The 12,532-nt window shown below is 39.4% G+C and overlaps 1 protein-coding gene across 2 annotated transcripts in view; it reads left to right on the forward strand.

Moving 5' to 3' along the window:
* Positions 1-12,532, forward strand: part of MARCHF1 (membrane associated ring-CH-type finger 1) — a 246,497-nt gene that overhangs the window by 201,368 nt on the left and 32,597 nt on the right. The window contains exons 5-6 of one of the 2 annotated variants that reach the window (XM_054202878.1): positions 5,829-5,908; positions 6,190-6,930. In XM_054202878.1, coding sequence (XP_054058853.1) covers positions 5,829-5,908; positions 6,190-6,930 — 821 coding nt within the window. Of the gene's footprint in view, positions 1-5,701; positions 5,909-6,189; positions 6,931-12,532 lie in introns of those variants that run through there. The other variant, XM_054202879.1, reaches the window with a different exon arrangement.

The raw sequence follows: 12,532 nt of genomic DNA on the forward strand, positions 1-12,532 counted from the left end.
TTTATTCCTTCTCTTCAGAGGCAGGTGGAAGGAGGGGGGTCGAGGACAGCAGAGAAAGAAAAGAATCGGGGAAGAAACGTGCAAGGAATAATTAAAAAAAAAAAAAATCTGTGAAAGAAAATGAAACAGAAATTGAGTTACCAATTAATTTAACAGTTGCTGTAAAGCCATCAATCAGACTATAGTAACTCTGAGTACAAAGCAGGAACTCCATCATAAAGGACCAAAAAAAGAAAAGAAACCCCCTTCTCCCAAACCGATGTGCTTAAGTTTCAGTTGCCATCAAGACACTCTTTGTAAAATGCACCTGGCTTGGGTCATTTCCACCACGTTTTTGATCTTTTTAGACCTGAGAAATTATCCAAAGAAAAGTTTATAAAGACAGACGTTTTCCATAAAAAGTTGCATTGTTTACAAAGCAGAAATTTTCAGATGAAAATACACAGACTGGATCTCCTGCTGAGCTAATTGCCATGCAAACTGCCATAATCTTCTAAGGTATCCATTCCTTGGTGTGCCATTATTTTAATCGGATAGAGTTTCAGCTTTTTAACTATAATGGCTGGTGGGATCTGGAGGATTCTGTGATGCGTCGCTGCTATAAAGCATAATTAGTAAGAGAATCATAGAATCAGAATACCAGGTTGGAAGGGACCTCAAGGATCATCTGGTCCAACCTTAATAAAAGCAGAATAAAAGAGCAGTATAAAAGAACAGATTAAAAGCATTAGTCATGTTCCCTGTCTGCCCTGCCTTCCCGCAATTTTCTGTGACTTTGTACTTAAGCAGTGTTGTAAGCAGAGCAGCTTTTGGAAATGCCTTCCTTATTCAGAATAGAGGGATTAGAGGATTCATTAGCCTTTCTGGTGGTATCTGTGAGGCCATTTTGTAGCAGCTGTCTGTTACGTCTGGTTTGTTATTTTAAAGCTTAACTCCATTCAAATATGAATGCTTTGCACTTGTGGAACGTGTTTTTACTCAGCTTTTCTGTTAGGTCAAAGAAGAGCCCTTCTCTCTTCTGAAGAAGAGCACAACTTGACTCATGTTCTCGGACTAGTTTCAACATGCAGTGTTAAGCAATAGATGATCAGTGAGGACTCTCATTTTTCATCACTATCTGGAAAATTCTATCAGATCCTGAACACCAAAGTAAAGGCAGTCTTGATTTGAAATTCTTACTGTTTTCATCAGTTTAACTTCATTCTGTCTCCCATTTCTGCCTTTGCTGCAGTCTTTTAACAGACGTGTATGTGTAATATTAAAGTCCTCACGTGTCAGATAAATGATTATTGTCTCGCTTGTCCTGAAAACTCTATATTTAACAGTATTCTCTTTGAAAAGCATAGTACCACATCCTGTTGAACATATCAAAAATAATTACGGATAAGTGCTCTGTCAATTCTGTTCATTGAATTGCGTATCCTTGACAAGAAAGTTCATCCAAACTGGCCAAGACAGCAGAAGGTGGTGACTGGGGAATCTCTCTCTACTAACAACATTTGTGAAATGCCAAACTTAATCAGCTGGAGTTGGCATTATCCCTCAAGCATCTTCCTTGTGTTGATGGCATAGAGAAATGAGCTGCCTTGTTTATAAATGAATTGTTGGACTACTTTATTTTGAATTACCGCATTTAATTATGCTGCTGATACAATTTGCTATGATAAAATTAGTACAGTGCTTGTTTAGTTTTCCTCTTCCAAGGAGCTGTACAATATAGCTGTCTGAAGTAGACATCCACTCAAGGAATACTATTCTTAAAAAAAAATATCATTATTCTACCTGCCAAGTGGAATTGGAGTGCACAACATCAATCTCATCCCTCTATTCAACAAATACAGTATCTCAAAATATTCATTGTGCTAAATAGCAATATAGCAATGGGATAGCAATTATAGCAAAAAGATCTGTGTGCTTGAGACTGTTTCCAACATCTGTTGTATATACAATCCCATAAAAGCTGGATTGATATGATATGAGCAGAATATATTCAAATGATCATGTTTTGGTTTGTCATATATGCAACTGAAAGGATTTTGTATTTTTTTGCTAAAACTAGCAGTAAAGATGAATAAAAATAAAAGAAGGCTTATATTATGAGCAGGGATAGTGGACTTGTTCGGTGCTGTGTTTTGTGGCAGCACAGTTTTGAATGTGGAACTTGTGCAGGGCAGTGCTCGGTTGGGTTCATCAGCCACTCTGCTGCTCAGAGGAAGCAAAACGCTCTGCTGATACAGCTGTCTCCCTAGGATCTAACCTGGAACTTCCGTATGGCTGTATGCTGTGCTCTGTAAACACACCAACTGACTAAATTTCAGGACAAGAGGTAACGGGCACAAACTTGAGCATAGGAAGTTCCACCTAAACGTGAGGAGGAACTTCTTTACTTTGAGGGTGGCAGAGCACTGGCACAGGCTGCCCAGAGAGGTGGTGGAGTCTCCGTCTCTGGAGAAATTCAAAACCCGCCTGGACGCGTTCCTGTGCAACCTGCTCTAGGTGACCCTGCTCTGGCAGGGGGGTTGGACTAGATGATCTCCAGAGGTCCCTTCCAACCCTACCATTCTGTGACTATGTGACTAAATGCTACTTTAGGTATCTTCACTGTGAGGCTGGACTTAAGAGAATGTACATTTTTTTTTTTAAAAAAAAAAGCTTGTAAAGGAGACGGCTAAGAGGGAATATTACCAAAAGAAATGAGTTAAGCCCAGAGGCAGCGTTGGCAGCAGAGAGCACATGCAGTTTATGCTGTCAGAACGTGGGTAGGGTGAAAAAGCAAAGGGGCCTGGAATAGGTTTCCAGCTGAGTTGGAATTTACAAGTTTTTAAAAACAACTTGACTAGCTGTGAATGATTATATTCATATGACATGTGGTAGCAGGGACAGGCCAGATATTAGCAGGTCCTTCCATTCCTGTTTAATTTATAGAGATAAAACTGGAATTATGTACAAAATAAGGCCCTCTATTACCTGTGAGGTCCATAAGCAAACATCTGGTAATGAATATCAGAAACATTAACTTTCTTGGTTTTAGAAATCACTCCATCAGTTCATTTTACCATTAAAAGCTATTTTAAAGTAGATAAAAAACAAAATTTGCGTTTAAAAGTTGTAGAAACCTATTGAATGAAACTTGCTCACAGATAAGAATCTGAATTATCTTGTGCATAGCTTGGCATGTTGGAGTTTTCTTGGTTTGTTTTTGAAGAGTTAAGTGATGCATGGGCTTTTTGACTGTCCAGATGTCAGGTTTGCTCCAGCAGGGATTAGACAAACACAAAAAAAAGCATTCATTTTTTAAAAAGATTTTGATGTAAATTATTTTAGAAGGACATAAACCTTCCTCTGAGTTATATTAACTAAACATAACATCATTATGCCAGTGCAGGGGAACTAGAAAGTAAATTTGACTGAGCAGGGCTGAAACAGTCCAGACCTCTTAACAGCTGAGAGTGAAATGTAAGATTTAAGCAATCAAACTGGTAATGTAATTTTTGTCTTAAAATAACTAGATTTCCACCTGTCTCCAGTCCCAAATAGTAAGTGTAAAAGCTTTTCAAGGAGTTTGTTTTAATTTTTGGCTTGATTCCAGCCCTCTTAAGAAGTGTCTAGCTGACTTCCTGCTTTAATAGCTGCTGAAAGTTTCTTGAACTCGTGCAGACCTACTGTACAGTTACTGGGCCAGTTTAGCTCTTCTCCTTATCCCTTCAAAGGGTAATGCTTGTGGCAAGGTGATACAAATCTTGCATTTTGGCATGGGGGTGGCCTGACCACTGCTTAAAGTCCAGCCAAACCCCTGTAGTACACGGATCCTGAAAGAAGCAATGGGAACAGCCCTGCAGCTGTGAGGGGGGAAAAGAAATGGGAGTTAGTCACGAGGGATGAATTCAGAAGTCCACAGTCGACTCTAGGGCTGCATTTCTTCAGCAGTTCTTTGCCTGAGGTTTAGCCTGGAGGGATGTTTTTTCACACAGCAGCAGCATGTAGCCCAGTAATGTGGCTCTGGTGCTGATATCTACATCTTTCCTCATTAAGTAGCTTAAGGTATGCCTAATCACGTAAAACTAATCACAAAGGCTGAGGTGGAAAAAGATTATATACCCAACCGTACCTATACCATCTGTTTCTAATGTGTATGTAAAAACAATTCATATTCCTTAACAGTATGTGTAATTGAAATGTTCCTTTTGTAGAAAAAAAGATATGAAATCCAGTCTCTCACTGATACTTGTCCTTTCTTCTGTCATTAGACTGTAGGCACTCTAATGTTTCTCCTTTACCTGGTGGGCCCAGGCATTGAAAAAACCATATGAACATAAGGATTGTGCCCAAATGCTGTATCAACTTAATTTCTTATGTTGGCTTAGTTTTCATACCTCTGAGTTTCATTTCTTGGAACCTAGTAGTAAAGAATTAGTAATATTTTTTGTGTTGTGATATTAACACATCAAGTGGTAAAAAGAATTGCTTGAATTACGAAAGCTAGAAGATTATTTTCATGCAAAAACACCGTTCCTAGGTCTCAGCTGGTATCCCATTAAAAGCAAACATGCACATAGTGGTGACTGACGTTTCCAAAAGATCTAGTCATGAAATATAATGGATATTAAGAACCTTGGATCAAAGTGAAGCGTCAGCAGGTACTTGCTGTATTTATTTATTTTCGCTTGTACTATTAATTTTCAAACTGACACCACAAAAATGTCTGTGAAAGGTGAGCTAGAAATAATTTTAATTATGGACTCTACATGTGACTGAATTTGATTTGCTAGTACAAAAGCTTGGGATAACAGCCTTTACATCTTTGTATTATTTGTACTTTGAATAATTTGAATTTGAATAATCATTCTTCCCCTGCATCTGGTGCGGGATCTTGTGGAGCCCTTAAGGCTTCTAGTATTTTGTCTCCATTTGGTAGTGGTGCTCACACCGGGATAGGGTTGCTTACTCAAAGCTAATGCCCTTATCAGCTAAAGGAAGGTCATAGCATTAAGAATGATTCATATTGAACCCTCTCCCCACAGTACTGTACCCCGTGAGTGCTCCCGAAGAATCAGAGAGCCTTGGATTTAGATTTGGGTTCTGTACAGCTATGCTGCCAGTAGATTGTGAGGCAGATTGAAATGGTTTGCTGTAAACACCATCAAAATATGTTTTCAGTGGAAGTATTGAGCAACTGAGACTGCAATTTGTAGCAACAACCTTATAAGCAAAATGTCACATACTAGACAGGTTTTATATCTCTCCTGCTGTTTGAGAATGTCATCAGCTCTTCTAGAGATGCAGTCTGCACTTTGGTCTTCTCAGGCTCATCAGTTTAACGTACTTGAGCTCTTCTAGAAGATCTGATTGCCTTGAAAACCTTTTAAAACATACTTTAATTTTCTCCCCGTTCCCTCAGTCCACTCAACATGGGTTAGCTTTGTGCTCTTCATCACTCAGCATAATGTAAACGTACTTCACTCCATTTTGAAAGGAATCATCATGGTTGTTTGATTGCATGAAATAAAAACAACATCCTTTCCCATCAGACATTTACAGTAGATCAAAACCAAAATGAAAATTCAAATGTTGAAAGCTGCTTCCTCAAACGGCGACAAAAAGTAGTCATGAGCAAATGAGAGCTGAAACATTTCAGTCATATTTAGTTCCACAAATAGGTTTTGCTTTTGGTCAGGCTTCCTGTATTTTGTGAGCTTTCATGTGTTCAACAGTGCGCTATGAACAGCAGCATCAGTTACTTTAATTTTGTAATCATGTGGCAAAGCAGTAAAATATCTGCAATGTATTTCATAGATAAAGATTCCAAATTATCTAACTTATTTCAACAGGCAAGCAGTCCTACAACAGGAACAGCTCCCAGGAGTCAGTCACGGTTGTCTGTCTGCCCTTCCACTCAGGACATTTGTAGGTATGTGCTGAGAAAAGTATACTCTAATCTGGTTGATGCTTGTTAGCTGCTGTCTTTATCAAATAGTATGTAGCTCTTGCTTCTGCTTAACACTATTCATAATTTACACAGACTTTAGTTTTCTTTTGATCTCTCTTTGGTTTAGTTCTGGTTTTGCTTTTCAGTCTCATGTTTTCCTATTAAAATTCATGTTCTCATTTTCATCCTTTTTTTTGTGATTTCTCTCTTTCCACCCACCCTTACCATTTCCATCCCTTTCCTTTGCTTACTGCTTTGACCAGATCTACTACCTTGCATGATTTGTCAGAAGATGAGCTTGAACATGCAACTCCTGTCATGGTGCTGACCCCTTCTAATAGGGAGTCTGGTAAGAAACAAGTAAAACGAAGGTTTAGGCGGAAAAGAGAGACTGGAAACAATGGTGAGCATACAGAAAAGCAAGGAAAGGGGAGAGACTGTAAATTGCATCCTGAGCCTGCGAGATCGAGCTGGAATGCATCCGATTCGTCATCATCTTCGGATGAGAGTCAGTGGGCTCAGGCTAGGAGGAGAGCAAGAGAAAAGGCAAGAATGCCCAGGAGGGGAAAAAGGAGCAATAGATCATGCAGTAACCAGGATGGGCCCTCAAACAGTAATGCTGTTGAACTTGTCTCCTTGGGGACAATGGGGGAAAAGAAGCAAGAGTTATCTGACCCTGAGAATCCCACTTTAAATCACCGCCGAAGAAGGGTTCCAAGGCTTAAGGAATCGCAGTCTTCAGCATCATCTCAGGAAGCACGGATTTCCGCAAGAAAATGTGGGAAAAGCAAAGGGAAAAGCTACTACAGAGATCGGCAGCCTGCGTCTTTCCTTAGACACAATAAAGATACGAAGGACTGCTTTGCAGAGGCAGGCTCCAGCAGTGATGCTCTGGCAGTCCCAGATAACGGAGCTCCTGCTGGGGCAGGGCCCAGTGTGACTGATGCTGTTCAGAAGCCTCCAGTGTTGTATGATGACTGGTCTGATGATTTAGAAGTATGCAGGTTAGTCCCTAATAAGAAAGATTTAGCGTGCTTAAAAGGAATTTCTCACCGCCGTGGGCTGGGTGCCCTTCTCTTGTCTGCTTTCTGTCACTGTTCTCAGTAATAAACTGCTAGGCAGGCTGTACGAAATAGCACTAAGACCTTTGCTACAGAGAAGTTAGCATATCTCAATCTGAAGACATAGTTCTCTAGTTTATAAACAGTAATCCTACAAGAGAACTAAATGTTTCTATTTTCTTCATTTTCCCTCATGAAGGCGGACACACTGTGTCCTCTGGCAGAGTATTACTGTGTTTTAAAGCTCAAGCCAGGGGCAGGGCATGAGGCAGAGCGCCGGAGAGCTCAACACAATGGGATATGGAGCTTTTCCTTCCTAGGTGATCAGTTCAAATACAGCTTTGGTCCCTCTTTGTCATTTTTCATTAACTTATGTGAAATACAGTTATGGTCTTGATTCAGTGTCCTCTAGAGCTACCATTACCATGGCAATCTGATGGACGGTGCCTGCAAAACACGCTTTCCAGTTGGGCATGAGTTGTACGGGACTGTGAACTGCTGGACACCTCTACACTGTGAAAGTGTAGGGGCTGTTAGTTTCCTACCCATCACAAGTACTGGAAGAATACAAAGGGTGACTGGGCAGAATAAGCATTAAAATAAGCTTTGGGAAAGAAAAATCAATACCGGCAGTTCTCTCTAGTGCAGAAGTTCAGGCTTCTGACAGTCTGATACCCTTGGTGTGAAGCACACAATGAGAAGGTGAGCATTTTCCCCTGGAAATGAGAGCAATGGGCTAATGTCTGAATCTGGAGTAGACAGCTGGGTGGACTTGAGTTACTTAATTGAGTGGTAAATGAAAATGCACCATCCCGTAAGTTTAACAGAACTGAAACAAGTTTGGTGGTTTTTTTTTTTTTTTTGTTCTCCCCAAACTTGTGAGCCAGCATTGACTCTCATCTACAAAGTGTAAATGAGGATCAGGCTTAGTTTCTTGATCTGGTAACCCAACACTTCTCACTTTTCTTTGCTGGGAAGAAATTTGCATGGAAATGTAAACACAGTCAGAATGAGGAAGTTCATGATGCCACATCATGCAGTTTCACAGTCTACTTCAACCTAGTAACATGCTACAAAGATCCTAGTTTTAAAAAGAAAAAAGATAACACGCAGGCATTGTGGTTTTTTTCATAGCGGGAGATATAAGCCATTACTAATGCATCTAGTGCTATGCACTCCTTGTTACGCTTACCAAGTAAGAATGGACATTTCCGTTGTCTGACCGTTGTCTATCGTGGTAGTTTAAGATTCTTCGGAGTAAAGTCCAGCTGTGTTTGTACATCAGCTCGTACATCGGGACCACACCCCTGGCTTGGGACCTCTTCCCCTTACAGAAATGCAAAGGAACAGCAGCGGTGGTAAATATGTTATACATTTTTGAAGCACTTGAAGTACGTCTACATGGTACGATGCAGAGATGTGCACAGATAACTGCCTTAACATCATCAGAGTTGTCTTAAATTTCTGAAACAACAAGCCTGCCTGTATTTAAGATTCAGTGTAGTAGGCACAGTAAATATACAATAGGGCTATTCAGTCATTATTAACTGAATATGAGCTACCCAAAAACTGAAATAAATTATTTCAGTATGGAACTTCATATAGGCTTAACTACACCTTGTTAAAAAAAAATAAAAAAAAAAAAAAAGAAAAGAGAAAATAAAGTCAAAGTTTTGCAAGAATCTCAGGTAAATTAATCCTAGCTGTTGCCTAAGTCTCCAAACTTAGACTTTGCTTTCAGATGGAAAGCGGACTGCAGCTTATTATCTGTCTTCTCAACCCATTCAATTTTATTATAATTATTCGGGCTCTTTTTGCAAGACTTGGAGATTGGTTCAAGGCTGGACTTTTTGGATGCGCATGCAAACTTTTCAGCTGGGCTCTTGTTTAGTAGAGAAAGGTTGAAATCTTTTGATAGGTGTGTGTTCCTGGGCTCACTGTCAGCAGAAGTGATCTTTGAGCAACCGGACTTAAACTCAACACGGTAGATAACTTGGCCTGCTGTGCAAAATTTGTCAAGACAGTGATAATTGCATTTATCTTCATGTCAGGGGTAATGATGTATGTTTTGTTGTCATTACTAGGTGTATCGTACTGATGATAATACATCTAGGAGAAACATTGCAAAATCAAAAGCATGTTAATTTTTCATAGCTAGTAAGCTGTCTTAATCAATTTGCAGACAGCTGAAGAAAAAGGAAGATGGTTTTACTACTGATTCAGTATAGACTGTAGTTTCTGTTTTTCAGGGCAGGTCCAGGCACTTAAATGACTTATGATCTGTGGCATGTTTTTCTTCACAATCACAATCTTGCTTCTGAAACAAAAAAAAGAATGACATTTCGATGCAGTTGTGCACATAGACAGTAACCATTTTTCTGCATGAGAAATGGTAAAAGGGTTTTTTGTGATGTTTACTCTAAAACTGGGATTAACATAGCTGGTTGTGGTGTGGAAAATTTATTTTCTTGAGATTTTTTTTTCAAGCTTTTCATCCTAGGTATTCATGTCTTCTAGTTGATGTGACAAAACTGGCTGAGAGGCTCTCACCTAGATGGGATTGTGTGGAAATAGCAGAGGAACAGGGATCTCAAACACCTCCTGGTGCCAGTTATTTTGTCTTTAAGCGTTTGGATAGGCATTTTTTTTTCCCCTTACTTCCTCATGAATTACTGGCAGTGAAACACATTTGTAGGCACACATAAGGCAGTGAATGGTTTCCTCAATATGCATTTCCCACATGAGCAGGAATGTGACAGGACACACCTTGTTCCAGCATAAGCATAATAGTCATGCAGATAAAGTGTAGTACCATGGCACAATATGTACTTCTGCCAGTCTAACACAGGCCTCTTGGTCACTTCATGTGGGACATTTCTCCTTCTAGTGTCACTGTTTCTCTATTTCCAAGACGAAACAATGACATGACACCAATGATGATCTTTACAATCTCTTCCCTGAACCTATTTCTTTCATCTGGAGTCCATTAGAAGGCAAGGTTTCTGCTTCTGGGATTAGGGACAACTATATAAGTTAGTTCTGACCATGCTGAGTTGTTTTGTCACCTATTTTTTTTTATGTTTTATTTAGATTTACAGGGTAGGCTTTCTAAATCACACAGTCGGGTCCCCTTTTTCCTAAATTGCCCTGTGTCTGAGGTTTTCTTCATATGTACTGTGTTCTGCAATTTGCCATGTGGCTTGAGGCACAGCCTCAGAAACAGGTTTCTTTGGTCTGCACTGAAGGCAAAGGCTCTGTGTGGGACACAGTAAAGTGAATGGATTGTGAGGATCAGGCCCCATGGATTTTCATGTAGGAACCACAAAGGAAAGAAAAAGGCTTAGTTGATATTATGATAGTGTTTCATAAGTGGTTTGTGTATCGACTCTGAATTAATGTTATGGTATTTTTATTATTTATGATGGGAGAATTAAAACATATTTTCTGTTTGACTAGTCAGGCTTTTGGTGTAAGATCCTTTTGTAGGACTGGTGCAGTCATTTCAGCAATAACACTGAACTGTAATTCTGTACGCTGAAAGAAAGCACACACACTTAAATAAGATGGAGTTTCTCACTATGAAAAAAAGGCATATCGGAAGTAGAATTTTGATTTTGTTGAACTCTATGAATGACTCTATATGAGGTCAGGTAAAGGAAGGCCCTCATTTGAGGAGTAAATAGAAGAGTAGAGCATGCCAGAAGGCTGGTAAGAATGGAGAGAAGTAAGGGAGAAGTTGATCATGAAATCTGCAGAATTTACTTCAAGAATAATTTTTTAAATCAGCTTAAAAAGCTAGTGTATTAATTAAAAACCCATTATAAACTTAGGAAAAGACTAGGATGAGTATTTCTATGTGTTAACATAGGTAGAAAGAAATAGCGTACATTGTACTTGACAAGAGGCAATATGATTATGTAGTTTCTCTCTGGGAAATCAAGTTTTGTAACAGGGTTTTTTCTTCATAATATTATTTAGCAGGACCTGAAAAAGTAGTATTTTGCATGAAAATACTTACATCCTGAAATATTCTTGTAGCAGAGTGCTCAGAAAATCAGCAGACAGAAAGCCTCTTAGGAGTAAACAAGTCTTGAGGAAAAAAGAGAAAGGTGAACAGAAGATAGATACATAGGCTCAAATATTACCATTGAAATTTAACACTCATTTGAAATACTTATACCGAAGCCACGAAGTTTGATCTATGAACTGCCAGACTGTAGTGTTTGGCTGAAGAGGTTTCTAAACTGTTTCTCCCTGGAATGTTAGTGCCTTCCTTGGGGTCTCAGGATGATACGTTCCTTCATTAGGAGCCAGATCTCTGAATCTTGTCCTGCATGTTGGCTCCTCGCCCCTTCCTTTTAAAGAATTGTGACCGCTGCTTACTTTCCTGTTCAAAGCCTTCTTTCTGCAAGGTGACTTTCTCATAGGAATCTCCTGCTCTTCAAGGTATCTCCTCCTCTGTGTGATGGTCTAGTGGTTCATCAGTCTTTGAAGCAGCACGAAATCCTGGTTAATTCTATTCTCCGCCTGATGGTTCAACGCCCCATCTGTCACCTCTTTAGCCATCTGGTTATGCAGTCTCTTTTGGAAGCTCTCCATGATTCAGAAGGATGCAAGGAGAGCCGAAACAAGGCAAGCATGTCTTTGTTAGGGTCACTTAACCGGGGGAGAACTGACTCCTGGTTTCTGCTTCTTTCTCTCAAAACCTATCAGTGAAATGACACCACTTTCTGCTATAAAGTTTGGGTGAAGGGAGACCCTTGGTTTTAAGGGTCCTGTTATTAAATACTTAACGTGTGCCTATGTTCTGTAGGGAGTTTAGTTACTTAAAGCTTTGACTGTCACTAGGCAGGTGGGAGGAAATCTAAATCCTTTTTTAAGTTGCAGTCCCTAGTTCTTTGAACTGTGTTCAGTGCAGTAAATCTTGTCTGACATGTGCCTTGAGTTGCACTGACAGTGAATCTGAGGCAGGAATTACATGTAAATCTTTGGATGGTTAGATATCCTGTTCATCACCTATAATGGAAGATTAATAGGAGGACAAGAAATGCTGACAAAATAAAAGATTTAGTATGCTTTTGCTAATGTTGTTTGCTCTTGGGTCTCTTACAAATTCTGATCACGTTTACAGAAATCAAGAGAAAGCTTTACCTAGACCATTATGAAATTCCACTGGTGTGGTGCAACATTTAGAAAATGTTTTTTCCTCTAGTCAGATAAAGGCAGCTGACTCTATAACATAATGGAAGGGCAGAAGTGACAGGGAAGAGGTATACGAATTGATTACATTCGGTATGGAGAATTAATGTGCTTCATTCACACTGTGTTTAAACGGAGAGGAAGACCAATTTGTCATTTAGATTACTTTATGATTTAACAGTGGAAAGAATGGAAACGAGATTAAAAAAAAAAAAAGCTGCAAAATGAAAGCAAGGGAAGCATGGCATACTGTAGCCTATTGCAGGGTGAACATACTTAGTGAATTTAAATTTTTTTTCCCCAAGTGATAAATTATGCAGGAGCAGAGTTTGTTATTTTTTTTGTT

This window comes from Rissa tridactyla, chromosome 5 (genome assembly GCF_028500815.1).
Source record: "Rissa tridactyla isolate bRisTri1 chromosome 5, bRisTri1.patW.cur.20221130, whole genome shotgun sequence".
NCBI lineage: Eukaryota > Metazoa > Chordata > Aves > Charadriiformes > Laridae > Rissa > Rissa tridactyla.